Here is an 18,461-nt window from a genome sequence, read left to right on the forward strand (position 1 = left end):
TACGGCAGGGAACATGTACAGTTTCCAAAATAGACTTATAGGACCCACCAGGGGAGGGACGACGGTCTTCTAGGGAGGTGGGGGGTTGGGGCCTCAGCTGGCTTGGAGGATCCTGTCTGGGCTTCTTAGGCATGGAGAGGAGAGGAGGGATATGGGATGCTGGGCAGGGTCCCAGCCCCCGGCCCCTAAGCAGGAAGGTGGCCTTCAGTACTGGGCAAGGTATGTGACCAACTGCAAGGTCTCCCTGGTTCCTGGTTTTATTTTCAGGCTCAGGAAGTCTCAGCAAAGAGACTTCATGCCCCGCCCTGCCCTGCTCCACCCCGTGTGTGCATGCTAAGTTGCTTCAGTCGTGTCCTGATTCTATGACCCTATAGACTGTAGCCAGCCAGGCTCCTCTGTCCATGGGATTCTCCAGACAAGAATGCTGGAATGGGTTGCCATGCCATCCTCCAGGGAATCTTCTCAACCCAGGGATCAAACCCGTATCTCTTACATCTCCTGCATTGGCCGGCAGCTTCTTTACCATCAGTGCCACCTAGGAAGCCCCACTCCCACCCCAGTAGCCCCCAAATTGCCATTTGTACCCATTGAGGGCTGCTGGGGCTGGGCTTTGCCTTCTCAGACCTGTTCAGAATGGTCGCAGACAGCCTTGCAAATAGCCGCCAGCCTGCGATAATGCTACAGAGCAGAGGCCTGCTTCCCCTTTCCAGCCCCAGAATGTAGTTGGTGGGGGAAGATCCAGGCTCCTTGACCCTTTCTGGAAAGCGCTTGGTGATGAGAGACTCTCACATCCGCCTTCAAACCCATCTCCCCCAGGTGTTCCTCCATGACCAGCCTTTCATCTCAGGGGCCTGGGGGTGGGGGGTGGTGCCTGATGCCTGGTTCTTCTTACCTTGAAGGCCCCAAATTCTCCTGGGCAGTGGGGACTGGATGGGGCCATGATGCCTAGGGTACCCCTAAACTGAAGCCACACAGTTGTCCAAATTGACTCTAACCCCTGCTTAATCAGCCTCTTTTTTTTTTTTTTTTTTTGTCCACCTCATACCAGCCCTTTGCCTCTGCCAGGAAGTTGGAGCCAAGTGGGTCTAGAGACCTCTCTGGGGTCCCAGCTGCATGGCCTCCGGGGTCCTGGGGATGCCGGGTCTCTAGGGAGTTCATAACATCTTTATGGAGGTGCCAGGGCAGCCAGATACAGCACTATGGAAAGATTCAGACCAGAGAGGACAGCGGGGAGGGTGCAAGGGGGGGAAGGCAGCAATAAGGGGAGGGTCAAACCCAGTCTTTACAGCAGACACCGAGCTCTGGTGGTATCAGGTGGCAGGGCAGGGGGGCATGAGCTCTAGGCTGCTGCTCCGTCTCCTGGAGGCTGGAAGGCTGGAGGGGAGGCTGGAAGCTGGCATAGGGCCTGTGAGACAGAATGGGCCCTTCCCAGACCCCAAGGAGGGACAATGATAGGAGGAGAGCAGGCAACATACCTCCCGTTCCACGCCCATGCCTGTGGCAGACATCACCAATCCAGCCCGAGTTGCTTGGCAGACATTACTCATCAAGATCACACTGTCCTTGCCCACTGAGCCCAGACCAGAGCTCAGATCCTCTGCACAGCTGCCACTCCTGACTGGTCAGGGTTGAGACATCTTGCAATGCAGTTGCCAACACTGCTCTAGAATTTGAGACCTGCATATATAAGGGGCTGATCTGTGGGTGCTGTGCAGGTGTGGGTGAGTCTGTGAGGAAACCTCCCCCTGCCAGATCCTTGAGGAAACACTCAGAAGTGTGTGCTACAGACGGTGAAGGGACGGAAAACGATGTCAGAGCAAAACTGACTAGGTGGTCTGGGGTTCTTCAGCCTGAGGGTAAAGGGGCTCGGAGGGGGATGCGGACCATGTGTGGCCTTCACACTTTGGGACAGAGAGAACAAGTGGCATGACATGGAGAGAACCACAGAAAAACAGAAACCTCTTCATGTATTAAGCTGATGCTAAAGTCAGAGCAGTCCAAAGAGAAGCCTGTCTTGGGAGGTAGTGAGCTCCCTGTCCTTGGAGGTGTGCAAGAAGATGGAGAAGCCTTGGCAGGGATCTTGTGGAAGGCATCCAAGCGGCAATTCTGAGTGAGGAGAGGTGAGCCAGATGATCCTGGGGGTTCCTTCCAGCCCTGGGAGCCAGGGAGTTGGTGGAGACCAGGGAGGGCCTTGTGAGGAAAGGTGGGCAGTGTGGAAAAGGGGCTGTGATGTGTGTGTGCATGTGTGTGTGTGTGTTCCTGGGACTTAGAGAAGAGTGTGTGGGGTGGAGAGCAGGGAGGGTAGAGCCCAGAACATTCTTAGCTGTGGAGCTGGGAGGAGGCAACTCCTGAGCAGCTTGCCCTCTCTCTTCTGGGGAAACCAGGATGTGGAGGCCAGGGAGCCGTGAGAACATCAGATCTGCTGGGACCAGCAGACCCTGGGAGGGGCGACAGGCAGCCTCGGGGAGACGGGGTTCTTGTTCGGAATGGCCATGCATGTGCTGCGTGACTGAGGATGAGAAACTGCCCCTCTCTGGACTTTCCAGATTCTTTGGTCCGACAGATGGGAAAGCGTGGACCCTACCGGCTGGGACATTCTTCGATCCAGTGTCTGGATTCTAATCTCGGCCCCAGCCTGAGGCAGGACAACTCCATCTTAGGGGGACCAGGGATTCCGAGGAGGTTTCAAATCCTCGAGGACGTGGTGACCAGGTCTCCTGGGTGCCCCTGGGCTTCGCCAGTCTTCCTCCACCATCTCCTTTTGCTTCCTTCTTGCCTACATCCTTACGTTCTTGACACCCAGTCCTGAAGCCCAGGTCCCAGGCTACCGGATCTGGTTGGGCCGAGGAGGGGACCTGGTTGCTTTGGTCTCCAGCGCAGACTGCCTCCTGGGTGTGCGCGGGTCCATGCAGAGAACCTGCGGTGCCCACTCCGAGTCCAGACGGGCTGTATCAGTCCATAGTTTTGTCTTCATTTTGTTTTGTTAAAAAAAAATAGCTATTTTCCTCTGCCCCTTTACCTGGCCACTCACGATGGCTTCACCTCCTCCCCCGGGGCCAAGAGGGCAGGGGTGCGGGGGAGGGGAGGGCGTTGGGCGCTGGGCAGTGGTGGGCGGGTGAGTCTTCAAGCTTCAGGCCACACCCTCTACTGGATGCCCCGGAAGAGGCACATGGCAAAGATCATGGCAAAAAGCTGCAAAGAAAGTAGGATTTGGCTTGTCAAGCTGGGTTCACAGCCCTCCAGGGGGCTGTCCCACCCCGAGGAGAAGGGGCTGCCTGCCCTGGCACAGGAAGGGGGCTCACCCGTCACTCTTGAGACGCTCTTGCTGCAGGCACTCCTGACACTGCCTTGGGCAGGGGGCAAGCCCCTCTTGCCAGCCACTGGTCCCCTCATGCAGTGTGGTCATGAAAAGAAGGGGCTTTGACCATAGGTTCAAATCTAGCTCCCTTATTTTCCATCAGCAAACATGGGCCAAACACTTCCCTTCTCTGGGCCTCAGTATATATCAAGAGCTTACCATGTGCTGGGCACAGTTCTAAATGCTTTCTCAGAAGTATTTTCACAGATCAGGAAGTGAGACCCAGAGAGGTCATGGAACCCACCTAAGATCACACAGTGACAATGAGGACTCCAGGGTTGGAGTCCAGCATTCTGAGTCCAGAGGCCAGTCTCACAGCCCCTGCCCTCCCCCTCTTTTAGCTCACAGGACGGGGGTGAGATGGGAAGTCTAAGGTGATGAACCATGTAATGAGGCCTATTATATAGTAGATGTTTAATTAAAAGTTACTAGGAATCCGACACGACTGAAACGACTTAGCAGCAGCAGCAGAAATGTTATTGACTGGCAAGAAAGACGTAGCCCTTCCCCAAATTAGGAGCACAGTCCACTCAACACCTGTCTAAGGGTTCTGGGAGGGTGGGGTATGCAGAGACGCTGACTCAGGGACGCCTATTTATTCAGGCTGGCTGATACCCCGATGCCAGAGCTCCTGAAAGTAGCACAAGGCACAGTCCCCAGACCACAGGCTCACGACCGAACCTCTGGGAGGGACTCTGGGTGGGGGAGGCGAGGCATATGGGAACCGTCCCTGCTGAGGTTCTGCCCCCCCACCCCCCGCCAGAGGCTGCAGCTGGGCTGGGGGGCTGGGTGTGAAGGCAGCAGGCTGGGAGCACAGACACTGCTTGATGAGCCCTGTCTCAGGGCCCCCACCTCTGACGTCCACAGTGCTGTAGGAGCCGGCTTTTAGCATCATTTTGCAAATAGGGAAACTGCAGCTCGGGCATCCTGTGCGCGGGGAGAGGCAGAGCTGGGAGCTGAACTCCAGAAGCCCGTGTTCTTCCTGCAGGGTACGCACGTCTGCAATTTCCCAGGGGGCCTGGTACTGAGCTATGTTTCTTGATCATTGTTTCCTCCCAGGAGGGGACTTGTTCACCTAGAACAGTGCTGGTGCACAGCTGGGGCTCAATCTGTGCTTGATGAGTGAATGAACGGGTGAATGAATAAATCCATCTCCCCGTCCTGCAAAGTCTCCACAAAGCTGCTATAGGACTGCAGGACACAGTACTCAATGGACGTGAGTCTGAGCAAGCTTCGGGAGACGGTGAAGGACAGGGAAGCCTGGCGGGCTGTGGTCCATGGGGTCCCCAAGGGTCGGACACGACTGAGCGACCGAACAACAGCAAAGGGCACAGTAAGGAGCTAAGCAAGCCTGGATTTGTGGTGCTAGGTGGGAGGGGGAGGCTGAGGATTGCGTTGCCTGATTTCATTTCCCCGCTGGCCAAGGACTGGCCTCCCCTTTCTTCAGATCAACCGGCGTGGGCAAAACTGTGCAACCTCCCAGGACAGGGGATTTGAGATCCCAGACAGGGGTGAATAGAAGGAAGGGGGCAGCTCCATCGTTTAACCACAGCGCCACCTAGTGGCGGCTCTAAGCGTCTGCAGTGGCCTTCCTTTTAAGGGGGCTCAGCGCCCTTCTGATCTTCACGGCTGGGACTCCATCTGCAACTTGTGAGGTTAACAAGGCCCCGCGGCCCTGAACATCCCACAGAGAAAAGGAGGCCTGATCTAGAAGCAAAGGCTGCGGAGAAGGCAGTGGCACCCTACTCCAGTACTCTTGCCTGGAGAATCCCATGGACGGAGGAGCCTGTTAGGCTACAGTCCATGGGGTCGCTAAGAGTTGGACTCGACTGAGCGACTTCACTTTCACTTTTCACTTTCATGCATTGGAGAAGGAAATGGCAGCCCACTCCAGTGTTCTTGCCTGGAGAATCCCAGGGACAGAGGAGCCTGTTGGGCTGCCATCTATGGGGTTGCACAGAATTGGACACGACTGACGTGACTTAGCAGCAGTAGCAGCAGAAGCAAGGCTGTAGCGCCTCCCTCATATCAGCTGCACTGATCCTTCAGAGTTCACTCTGGACCTTGGGTGGGTGCAGGGGTTGGGGGTGAGTGACTCTCAGGGCCTATCTACCCCCATTGCCCGGAGACTTGCTCAGATGTGTCCAGAGCCCCATAACAACTCAGGGAGCAGACAGGCACGGCTGGGCTTATCACCTCATAGTCCCCGAAGTGGGGTCCCACTGGGTCCTGGGCTAGGGATCTGGAGGTGGAGGTAGGCTAGGGGTGCAGGCTGTAGGGGAGTGTCTGCCCCAGACCCTGTGAGGGCGTCTTGCTTCTGGGGAACTGCAGAAGTGGGGGCCTTCACTTACCTCGATGGCCAGCACCCCTATGGCCAGGGCTCCGGCCAGGTAGACATAAGTCTCAAAGGCGTTGAGGATCACCGTGTAACAGCCCTGGAGGGGAAGGACCGGAGGTGAGGCCAAAGCCAGGAGGGACAGGGGTCAGGGGCCAGCCTCCCGACTGGGGAGTGAAGCCCGGGAACTGGCATGTGGCCCCAGAGCTCAGGCAGCAGCCGGCCTACCCTGTCCCACCGCTGTTGGGATAGTTTAGCAGGGAGGGGCTGGGAGGCAGGAGGCCCATAAAAACAGCATCTTGGCAGCAACGCACTAGAGACCCACCTGGCCCTTCAGCCCCTAAGGCAAGGCTGAAAATGGCCAGCTTGACTGCTGCTCAATCAGACACAGACCCTTTTTTCTCTTTTGATGGGAATATTGGAAAATTTCCAGTAAATGTCTGGACTCCCTTCTGTTCTCAAAAAGATCAGATGATCCAGTAAGGTAGGCCATCATTTCTATGTAGCTCTCCCTGGGGACAGGTACTCCCTGGGGATTCACAGTCCCCACCATCATCTATCGTCCCACACCCACCCTTTCTACTCCTCCCTGTTACCAGCCTGGCAGCAGGATTTTGGTTTGCAACCTCCACCCTAAGGAAAGCCAGCCCATTCTTCAAGACCTAGCACATACCTCACCACCTCCAGGCAGCCTTCCAGGACCAACTCAGCTCTCACAGTGCCCCTTCTAAATGGATTGAATCCCTGTGCTATTACTGTTTTCTCAAGCAGTCCTCAGGATATACGGACTGAGACGGAGATGGAGCCAGTGAGAGATGAGACAGAAACAGAGGGCCAGCATTATCAGCATGTGACTGCCACCCCATCTGACCCTGCGTGCCTCACGTCTTGGGTCATCTCTGTGCCCATGCTCCCTCTCTCTGCACCATGCTGACCAGAGACTGATGCATGGTATTTGCTTTGATAGGAATGTATTTTTAAAGGAGAGAATTTTCTTTCTTTTAGGAGAATCCGCATATTCCTTGGGCCCAGCCAGAGGACCTGCAAGGGAAGGAGTCGCCAGGGTGGGGGTTAGGGAATCGCACCTGGTCCCTTTTGGGTGACAGTGGCTGCGTCTGGGTCCTGTTGAGATTTGGGGGTGCTTCTTAGGTGATTCTTGGGGGCTCATATGCATTGTCAGTCACCCAGAAGCTGTGCCTCATTGGCTGGAAGTGGAAGTGACATGCCACGAGGCTGCACTCGGGCAGGCGGACAGCAGGACCTGACCTGGGCAGAGTGGCCAGGTGGATGGCATGGGGCCCTCCTGCTGGAGGCTGGCGGGGGCTTGGCAGGGAAGGCCCCCACAGGCCCCTCTTTGAGCACCCCGCAAACATACAGGATGTACCCAGATGAACAGACCCCCCAGCATGGTGAGCTGGATCCAGTGTTCTTGGGGCTGACGGTATGTCAGAATCACCTGGGAAGTAGTTAACAATACATATGCCGAGAGGGAGCTAAGATGGCGGAGGAGTAGGACGGGGAGAACACTTTCTCCCCCACAAATTCAGAAGAAGAACATTTAAACGCCGAGTAAATTCCACAAAACAACTTCTGAATGCCGGCAGAGGACATCAGGCACCCAGAAAAGCAACCCAAGTCTTCGAAAGGAGGTAGGGAAAAATATAAAAGACAAAAAAAGGGACAAAAGAGGGAGGGACAGAGTTCCGTCCCGGGAAGGGAGTCTTAAAAAGAGAGAAGTTTCCAAACACCAGGAAACCTTCTCACTGCCGAATCTGTGCCGAGCCTTGGAAGCACAGAGGGCAACATAACAGGGAGGAAAAATAAATAATTCAAACCCGCACATTGCGAGCCCTACAGTAACTCCCCCAGCGGTAACTCCCCCAGCGGAGAAGCAGCGCAGACGCCTGCACACGCCATTAGCAAGCGGGGGCTGGGCAGGGAGGCGCAGCGCGGGCTGCATCGCAAGGATCTGGCCTGAATACCTCGAGCACTATCTGAGCGAAATAATTTGGGCTAGCAAACCAGACTGTGGGATATCTACCACGCGAAAAGCCAGCCCTAACCTATGACACCGCCAGGCCCGCGCACGAAATAAAGGACTGAACAGAGATAGCCCGCGGCAGACCATCCCCCTCCAGTGATAGGCAGCCAGAGCCAGAAGGGGACAATCGCAGCCCCAGAGAGACGTTATCTATAAAACTGTAAGCAGGCTTCTTTGCTAACTAAAACTTCTTGGGGGTCTGGACGGTCAACATCTGCCTGAGAAGGTGTGCCGGTGCGCAACTAGATAACCGAGCGGCGGAGAGGCGATAAGTCGCAGCAATCGCGCGCGCAAAACACCTGACCACCTGAGCTGCTCGGATCTGGGAAGGGCACAAAACGCAGGCCCAACTGAGAGTCTGCGCCTCTGAGGACTACCCGAGTGCCTGAACCGGAGCAGCTTGGACCTGGGAAGTACAGGCAGCCCAGGGCTGGCCACGGATGGTTTGCAGCGGAGCAACCTAGAGCCTGAGCAGCGTGGGCAGAGAGGCTACACGCGCCGTGATCGGGGGTGGGGGTGGGGGGGGCAGACCCAGTGTGGCTGAGGCACTGCGAGCACACGCCAGTGTTATTTGTTTGCAGCATCCCTCCCTACCTCCCCTCAGTGAGACTGAACAAACCTATAAAAAAAAAAAAAATTAAGTCCTCTATTATTCCTTTAATTTCCACTTTTATAACGATTATTTTTGCAAAAAAAAAAAAAAAAAAAGACCCTATTTTTTAAAGCAAACTTCATATATATATATATTTTTAAATAATTTTTTGACCTTTTTTTTCCTTTTTTCCTTCTTTTCTTTAACATTGTATTTTTGAAATTCCCAACTCTACTCTAGATTTTTAATTTTAGCTTTTTAGTATTTGTTATCAATTTTGTACCTATAGTTTTTTTTGTTTTTGTTTTTATATAATTTCTGTGACCCTGTTTTTTTTTTTTTTTTTTTTTCTCTGTTTCTTTCTCTTCTTCTTTTAAATAACATTGTATATCTGAAATTCCAAACTCTATTCTAGATTTTTAATTTATGCTTTTTGGTATTTGTTATCAATTTTGTACCTGTTTTTTTTTTTTTTATAATTTATGTGACCTTGTTTGTTCTTGTTTGGTTTTTTTTCTCTTTCTTTTTCTTCTTCTTTTTTTAACATTGTATTTTTGAAACTCCAAACTCTAGATTTTTAACTTTCGCTTTTTGGTATTAGTTATCAATTTTGTACCTATATTTTCTTTATAATTTTTGCGACCTTGTTTGTTTTTGTTGTTCATTTTTTCTCTCTTTCTTTTCCTTCTTCTTTTCTTTAACATCGAATTTTTGAAATTCCAAACTCTACTCTAGATTTTAAATTTTTGCTTTTATGTATTTGTAACCAATTTTGTACCTTTAAGAACCCAATCTTCAGTACCCATTTTTCACTAGGGAGCAAGATTACTGGCTTAACTGCTCTCTCTCCCTTTGACTCTCCTTTTTCTCCACTAGGTCACCTGTGTCTCCTTCCTAACCCCTCTCTACTCTACCCAACTCTGTGAATTTCTGTGTGTTCCAGACGGTGGAGAACACTTAGGGAACTGATTACTGGCTGGATCTGTCTCCCTCCTTTTCATTTCCCCCATTTATCCTCCTGGCCACCTCTGCCACCTTCTTCCTTCTTCTCTTCTCTGTATAACTCTGTGAACAACTCTGAGCGGTCCAGTTGTGGAGTGCACATAAGGAAGAGATTACTGAATAGCCCACTCTCTCCTCTATTGATTCTACCTCATCTCATTCGGGTCACTTCTAACGCCCTCCTCACTCTTCTCTTCTCCATATAATGCTGTAAACCACTCTGGGTGAAACAAGTTTCAGGGCAAGACATACCAAGCAAATTCTCCAGCAGCAAGGAACACAGCCCTGAGCTCCAAAATACAGGCAGCCCAAGTCACCCCAAAACCATAGACATCCATAACTCATTACTAGACATTTCATTGCACTCCAGAGAGAAGAAATACAGCTCCACCCACCAGAACACCGACACAAGCTTCCTTAACCAAGAAACCTTGACAAGCCACCTGTACAAACCCACACAGAGTGAGGAAACGCCACAATAAAGAGAACTCCACAAACTGCCAGAATACAGAAAGGACACCCCAAACTCAGCAATTTAAACAAGATGAAGAGACAGAGGAATACCCAGCAGATAAAGGAACAGGATAAATGCCCACCAAACCAAACAAAAGAGGAAGAGATAGGGAATCTACCTGATAAAGAGTTCCGAATAATGATAGTGAAATTGATCCAAAATCTTGAAATCAAAATGGAATCACAGATAAATATCTTGGAGACAAAGATTGAGAAGATGCAAGAAAGGTTTAACAAGGACCTAGAAGAAATAAAAGAGAGTCAATATAAAATGAATAATGCAATAAATGAAATTAAAAACACTCTGGAGGCAACAAATAGTAGAATAACAGAGGCAGAAGATAGGATTAGTGAATTAGAAGATAGAATGGTAGAAATAAATGAATCAGAGAGGATAAAAGAAAAACGAATTAAAAGAAATGAAGACAATCTCAGAGACCTCCAGGACAATATTAAACGCTACAACATTCGAATCATAGGGGTCCCAGAAGCAGAAGACAAAAAGAAAGACCATGAGAAAATACTTGAGGAGATAATAGTTGAAAACTTCCCTAAAATGGGGAAGGAAATAATCACCCAAGTCCAAGAAACCCAGAGAGTCCCAAACAGGATAAACCCAAGGCAAAACACCCCAAGACACATATTAATCAAATTAACAAAGACCAAACACAAAGAACAAATATTAAAAGCAGCAAGAGAAAAACAACAAATAACACACAAAGGAATTCCCATTAGGATAACAGCTGATCTTTCAATAGAAACTCTTCAAGCCAGGAGGGAATGGCAAGACATACTTAAAGTGATGAAAGAAAATAACCTACAGCCCAGATTATTGTACCCAGCAAGGATCTCATTCAAATATGAAGGAGAAATCAAAAGCTTCTCAGACAAGCAAAAGCTGAGAGAATTCAGCACCACCAAACCAGCTCTCCAACAAATTCTAAAGGATATTCTCTAGACAGGAAACACAAAAATAGTGTATAAACTTGAACCCAAAACAATAAAGTAAATGGCAACGGGATCATACTTATCAGTAATTACCTTAAATGTAAATGGGTTGAATGCCCCAACCAAAAGACAAAGACTGGCTGAATGGATACAAAAACAAGACCCCTACATATGTTGTCTACAAGAGACCCATCTCAAAACAGGGGACACATACAGACTGAAAGTGAAGGGCTGGAAAAAGATTTTCCATGCAAATAGGGACCAAAAGAAAGCAGGAGTAGCAATACTTATATCAGATAAAATAGACTTTAAAACAAAGGCTGTGAAAAGAGACAAAGATGGTCACTACATAATGATCAAAGGATCAATCCAAGAAGAAGATATAACAATTATAAATATATATGCACCCAACACGGGAGCGCCACAATATGTAAGACAAATGCTAACAAGTATGAAAGGAGACATTAACAATAACACAATAATAGTGGGAGACTTTAATACCCCACTCACACCTACGGATAGATCAACTAAACAGAAAATTAACAAGGAAACACAAACATTAAACGATACGATAGACCAGTTAGACCTAATTGATATCTATAGGACATTTCATCCCAAAACAATGAATTTCACCTTTTTCTCAAGCGCACATGGAACCTTCTCCAGGATAGATCACATCCTGGGCCATAAATCTAGCCTTGGTAAATTCAAAAAAATAGAAATCATTCCAAGCATCTTTTCTGACCACAATGCAGTAAGATTAGATCTCAATTACAGGAGACAAACTATTAAAAATTCCAACATATGGAGGCTGAACAACACCCTGCTGAATAACCAACAAATCACAGAAGAAATCAAAAAAGAAATCAAAATTTGCATAGAAACGAATGAAAATGAAAACACAACAACTCAAAACCTGTGGGACACTTTAAAAGCAGTCCTAAGGGGAAAGTTCATAGCAATACAGGCATACCTCAAGAAACAAGAAAAAAGTCAAATAAATAACGTAACCCTACACCTAAAGCAACTAGAAAAGGAAGAAATGAAGAACCCCAGGGTTAGTAGAAGGAAAGAAATCTTAAAAATTAGGGCAGAAATAAATGCAAAAGAAACAAAAGAGACCATAGCAAAAATCAACAAAGCCAAAAGCTGGTTCTTTGAAAGGATAAATAAAATTGACAAACCATTAGCCAGACTCATCAAGAAACAAAGGGAGAAAAATCAAATCAATAAAATTAGAAATGAAAATGGAGAGATCACAACATACAACACAGAAATACAAAGGATCATAAGAGACTACTATCAACAATTATATGCCAATAAAATGGACAATGTGGAAGAAATGGACAAATTCTTAGAAAAGTACAACTTTCCAAAACTGGACCAGGAAGAAATAGAAAATCTTAACAGACCCATCACAAGCATGGAAATTGAAACTGTAATCAAAAATCTTCCAGCAAACAAAAGCCCAGGTCCAGATGGCTTCACAGCTGAATTCTACCAAAAATTTAGAGAAGAGCTAACACCTATCCTGCTCAAACTCTTCCAGAAAATTGCAGAGGAAGGTAAACTTCCAAACTCATTCTATGAGGCCACCATCACCCTAATACCAAAACCTGACAAAGATCCCACAAAAAAAGAAAACTACAGACCAATATCACTGATGAACATAGATGCAAAAATCCTTAACAAAATTCTAGCAATCAGAATCCAACAACACATTAAAAAGATCATACACCATGACCAAGTGGGCTTTATCCCAGGGATGCAAGGGTTCTTCAATATCCGCAAATCAATCAATGTTATACACCACATTAACAAATTGAAAAACAAAAACCATATGATTATCTCAATAGATGCAGAGAAAGCCTTTGACAAAATTCAACATCCATTTATGATAAAAACTCTCCAGAAAGCAGGAATAGAAGGAACATACCTCAACATAATAAAAGCTATATATGACAAACCCACAGCAAACATTATCCTCAATGGTGAAAAATTGAAAGCATTTCCTCTAAAGTCAGGAACAAGACAAGGGTGCCCACTTCCACCATTACTGTTCAACATAGTTTTGGAAGTTTTGGCCACAGCAATCAGAGCAGAAAAAGAAATAAAAGGAATCCAAATTGGAAAAGAAGAAGTAAAACTCTCACTGTTTGCAGATGACATGATCCTTTACATAGAAAACCCTAAAGACTCCACCAGGAAATTACTAGAACTAATCAATGATTATAGCAAAGTTGCAGGATATAAAATCAACACACAGAAATCCCTTGCATTCCTATACACTAATAATGAGAAAACAGAAAGAGAAATTAAGGAAACAATTCCATTCACCATTGCAACGGAAAGAATAAAATACTTAGGAATATATCTACCTAAAGAAACTAAAGACCTATATATAGAAAACTATAAAACACTGGTGAAAGAAATCAAAGAGGACACTAATAGATGGAGAAATATACCATGTTCATGGATTGAAAGAATCAATATAGTGAAAATGAGTATACTACCCAAAGCAATTTATAGATTCAATGCAATCCCTATCAAGCTACCAACGGTATTCTTCACAGAGCTAGAACAAATAATTTCACAATTTGTATGGAAATACAAAAAACCTCGAATAGCCAAAGCGATCTTGAGAAAGAAGAATGGAACGGGAGGAATCAATCTACCTGACTTCAGGCTCTATTACAAAGCCACAGTTATCAAGACAGTATGGTACTGGCACAAAGACAGAAATATTGATCAATGGAACAAAATAGAAAGCCCAGAGATAAATCCACGCACATATGGACACCTTATCTTTGACAAAGGAGGCAAGAATATACAATGGATTAAAGACAATCTCTTTAACAAGTGGTGCTGGGAAAGCTGGTCAACCACTTGTAAAAGAATGAAACTAGAACACTTTCTAACACCATACACAAAAATAAACTCAAAATTGATTAAAGATCTCAACGTAAGACCAGAAACTATAAAACTCCTAGAGGAGAACATAGGCAAAACACTCTCCGACATACATCACAGCAGGATCCTCTATGACCCACCTCCCAGAATATTGGAAATAAAAGCAAAAATAAACAAATGGGACCTAATTAAACTTAAAAGCTTCTGCACAACAAAGGAAACTATTAGCAAGGTGAAAAGGCAGCCTTCAGAATGGGAGAAAATAATAGCAAATGAAGCAACTGACAAACAACTAATCTCAAAAATATACAAGCAACTCCTACAGCTCAACTCCAGAAAAATAAATGACCCAATCAAAAAATGGGCCAAAGAACTAAATAGACATTTCTCCAAAGAAGACATACAGATGGCTAACAAACACATGAAAAGATGCTCAACATCACTCATTATCAGAGAAATGCAAATCAAAACCACTATGAGGTACCATTTCACCAGTCAGAATGGCTGCAATCCATAAGTCTACAAGCAATAAATGCTGGAGAGGGTGTGGAGAAAAGGGAACTCTCTTACACTGTTGGTGGGAATGCAAACTAGTACAGCCACTATGGAGAACAGTGTGGAGATTCCTTAAAAAACTGGAAATAGAACTGCCTTATGATCCAGCAATCCCACTGCTGGGCATACACACTGAGGAAACCAGAAGGGAAAGAGACACGTGTACCCCAATGTTCATCGCAGCACTGTTTATAATAGCCAGGACATGGAAGCAACCTAGATGCCCATCAGCAGATGAATGGATAAGAAAGCTGTGGTACATATACACAGTGGAGCATTACTCAGCCATTAAAAGGAATACATTTGAATCGGTTCTAATGAGTTGGATGAAACTGGAACCTATTATACAGAGTGAAGTAAGCCAGAAAGAAAAACACCAATACAGTATACTAACGCATATATATGGAATTTAGAAAGATGGTAACAATAACCCTGTGTACGAGACAGCAAAAGAGACACCGATGTATAGAACAGTCTTATGGACTCTATGGGAGAGGGAAAGGGTGGGAAGATTTGGGAGAATGGCATTGAAACATGTATAATATCATGTATGAAATGAGTTGCCAGTCCAGGTTCGATGCATGGTACTGGATGCTTGGGGCTGGTGCGCTGGGATGACCCAGAGGGAGGGTAGGGGAGGGAGGAGGGAGGAGGGTTCAGGATGGGGAACACGGGTATACCTGTGGCAGATTCATTTCGATGTTTGGCAAAACTAATACAATATTGTAAAGTTTAAAAATAAAATCAAATTAAAAAAAAATAATAAAATAAAACAGGAAAAAAAAAAACAAAACAATACATATGCCAAGGCCGCACCCCCAGGACCCTGGATTGGGGGGTCTGGTGTGGAGCCCAGGAACCTACGTGGCGAGCAGATGCCCCAGGCGATTTCTAAGGCCTGTGCCATGGTCAGGCTGAGACACACCAGGCCTGGCAAGGACGACAAGGAAAGAAGGCCTTAGCTGACTGGGAGCCCAGCCAAGTGCTGTGTGATTGGAGCCCTAAGGGTGCCCTCCCACAGGCCAGCTGGTCTGGAACCCAGTGTGGCTGGAGGTGGCTTCAGAGCTGGCAGGGAAGCCCCATGCAGCCGGCCAGGCCTGGGGCCATCCTGGATCTGCCTGCAGACCCGTGTTGGGGCGGAACTCAAATCGCCAACCCCCTTGCTCTGTTTGCCTGTGTTTGTGTTAAGTCACTTCAGTCGGGTCCGACTCTGCCAGGCTCCTCTGTCCATGGGGATTCTCCAGGCAAGAATTCTGGAGTGGGTTGCTATGCTTTCCTCCAGGGGATCTTCCTGACCCAGGAATCAAACCTGTATCACTTTCAGTTCAGTTCAGTTGCTCAGTCGTGTCCGACTCTTTGTGACCCCATGGACTGCAGCACGCCAGGCTTCCCTGTCCCATCACCAGCTCCCAGAGCTTACTGAAACTCATGTCCATCGAGTCGGTGATGACATCCAACCATCTCATCCTCTGTCGTCCCCTTCTCCTCCTGCCTTCAATCTTTCCCAGCATCAGGGTCTTTTCACATGAGTCAGTTCCTCACATCAGGTGGCCAAAGTATTAGAGTTTCAGCTTCAGTATCAGTCCTTCCAATGAATATTCAGGACTGATTTCCTTTAGGATGGACTGGTTGGGTCTCCTTGCAGTCCAAGGGACTCTCAAGAGTCTTCTCCAGCACCACAGTTCAAAAGCATCAATTCTTCGGCACTCAGTTTTCTTTATAGTCTAACTTTCACATCCATACATGACTACTGGAAAAACCATAGCCTTGACTAGATGGATCTTTGATGGCAAAGTAATGTCCCTGCTTTTTAATATGCTGTCTAGGTTGGTCACAGTTTTTCTTCCAAGGAGCAAGCGTCTTTTAATTTCATGGCTGCAATCACCATCTGCAGTGATTTTGGAGCCCAAGAAAATAAAGTATCTCACTGTTTCCATTGTTTCCCCATCTATTTGCCATGAAGTGATGGGACTGGATGCCATGATCTTAGTTTTCTGAATGCTGAGCTTTAAGCCAACATTTTCACTCTCCTCTTTCACTTTCATCAAGAGGTTCTTTAGTTCCTCTTCACTTTCTACCATAAGGGTAGTGTCATCTGCATATCTGAGGTTATTGATATTTCTCCAGGCAATCTTGATTCCAGCTTGTGTTTCATCCAGCCCAGCGTTTCTCATGATATACTCTGCATATAAGTTAAATGAGCAGGGTGACAAGATACAGCCTTGACATACTCCTTTCCCGATTTGGAACCAGTCTGTTGTTCCATGTCCAGTTCTAACTGTTGCTTCTTGACCCATATACAGATTTCTCAGGATGCAGGTCAGGTGGGCTGGTATTCCCATCTCTTGAAGAATGTTCCACAGTTCGTTGTGACCCACACAGTCAAAGGCTTTGGCATAGTCAATAAAGCAGAAGTAGATATTTTTCTGGAACTCTTTGGTTTTTCGATGATCCAACTGATGTTGGCAATTTGATCTCTGGTTCCTCTGCTTTTTCTAAATCCAGCTTGAACATCTGGAAGTTCACGGTTCACATACTATTAAAGCCTGGCTTGGAGAATTTTGAGCATTACTTTGCTAGTGTGTGAGACGAGAGCAATTGTGCAGTAGTTTGAACATTTATCGGCATTGGCTTTCTTTGGGATTGGAATGAAAACTGACCTTTTCCAGTCCTATGGCCACTGCTGAGTTTTTCAAATTTGCTGGCATATTGAGTTCAGCACTTTCACAGCATCATCTTTCAGGATTTGAAATAGCTCAACTGGAATTCCATCACCTCCACTAGCTTTGTTCATAGTGATGCTTCCTAAGGCCCACTTGACTTCACATTCCAGGATGTCCGGCTCTAGGTCAGTGATCACACCATCGTGATTATCTGGGTCGTGAAGATCTTTTCTGTACAGTTCTTCTGTGTATTCTTGTCACATCTTCTTAATATCTTCTGCTTCTGTTAGGTCCATACCATTTCTGTCCTTTATTGAGCCCATCTTTGCATGAAATGTTCCCTTGGTATCTCTAATTTTCTTGAAGAGATCTCTAGTCTTTACCATTCTATTTTTTCCCTCTATTTCTTTGCACTGATCACTGAGGAAGGCGTTCTTACCTCTCCTTGCTATTCTTTGGAAGTCTGCACTCAAATGGGTATATCTTTCCTTTTCTCCTTCACCTTTTGCTTATCTTCTTATCTCAGCTACTTCCTGTATTGGCAGGCGAGTTCTTTACCACTAGCGCCACCTGGGGAGCCCTTGCTCTGTTTAGCTCTTTTTAAAGCGTCAGAACCCTGACATATAGAACAGCAGCAGCAAGCGGGCATGCTCCAGAGGGAAGGGAAGGAGACTGGGAGAGGCCTGGGAGAGGTGCTTCCAGCCTCCCATCATTCCCTGAGGCTGCCACTCATCTCCTCCCCCAGCCCCTGAGTCCGCTTCCTGCCACCAATACCCCACCCCCACCCCCATCCACTCCCTCTACCCAACACAGCCTGGACTTACCATGTGCTCTGAGGGGCCACCCAGACAAGAAGCACCAGTAACCCGGGGAGAAGTGGTTACACAGGTAACACCGGCCACTTGCTTACTGGGTGAACTTACAGGCACGTTTCGTTTTATTGCGCTTCACGGATATTGTATGTTTTTAGAAATTGACGGTTTGTGGCAGCCCTGCATTGAGGAAGGCTATTGGGGCCATTTTTGCAACAGTGGTTGCTCACTTCGCCTCAGTGTCTCATCTTGGTAATTCTCACCATATTTCCAGCATTTTAATTCTTATCAGATGTGTCACAGGGATCTGTGATCAGTGATCTTCGATGTTACTACTACCCCTTGCTTCCCAGGTGGGACTAGGGATAAAGAACCCACCTGCCAACGCAGGAGACGTAAGAGATGTGGGTTCGATCTCTGGGTTGGGAAGATCCCCTGGAGGAGGGCATGGCAACCCACTCCAGTATTCTTGCCTGGAGAATCCCATGGACAGAGGAGTGTGGCAGGCTGCAATCCATGGGGTCGCAAAGAGTCGGACACGACTGAGCGACTGAGCACACACTGCCTCTTGCTGATGGCTCAGATGACAGTGAGCATTTTTAGCAATACAACATTTTAAAATTATAGTATGCATACTGATTTTTTTCTTTTGACATAAAGTGACTGCACACGTAACAGACTAAGGTGCAGTGTAAAAACCATTTTTAAAAAATTTGCCTATTTCTTTGGCTG

The 18,461-nt window shown here is 47.1% G+C and overlaps 1 protein-coding gene across 8 annotated transcripts in view; it reads right to left on the reverse strand.

Annotated features, from left to right (window-relative positions):
• Positions 1–53: 53 nt before the first annotated feature.
• The window catches only part of TSPAN18 (tetraspanin 18), a 216,331-nt gene continuing 197,923 nt past the window's right edge, over positions 54–18,461 (reverse strand). For all 8 annotated transcript variants that reach the window (XM_070383515.1, XM_070383513.1, XM_070383512.1 and 5 more), the window contains 2 exons: positions 5,710–5,793; positions 54–3,192 (listed from right to left, as the gene is read on the reverse strand). In XM_070383515.1, the coding sequence (XP_070239616.1) occupies positions 3,145–3,192; positions 5,710–5,793 (132 nt within the window). In that variant the 3' untranslated portion in view covers positions 54–3,144. The remainder of the gene's footprint in view (positions 3,193–5,709; positions 5,794–18,461) is intronic.

Source organism: Bos mutus, chromosome 15, assembly GCF_027580195.1.
Source record: "Bos mutus isolate GX-2022 chromosome 15, NWIPB_WYAK_1.1, whole genome shotgun sequence".
NCBI classification, from domain to species: Eukaryota; Metazoa; Chordata; class Mammalia; order Artiodactyla; family Bovidae; genus Bos; species Bos mutus.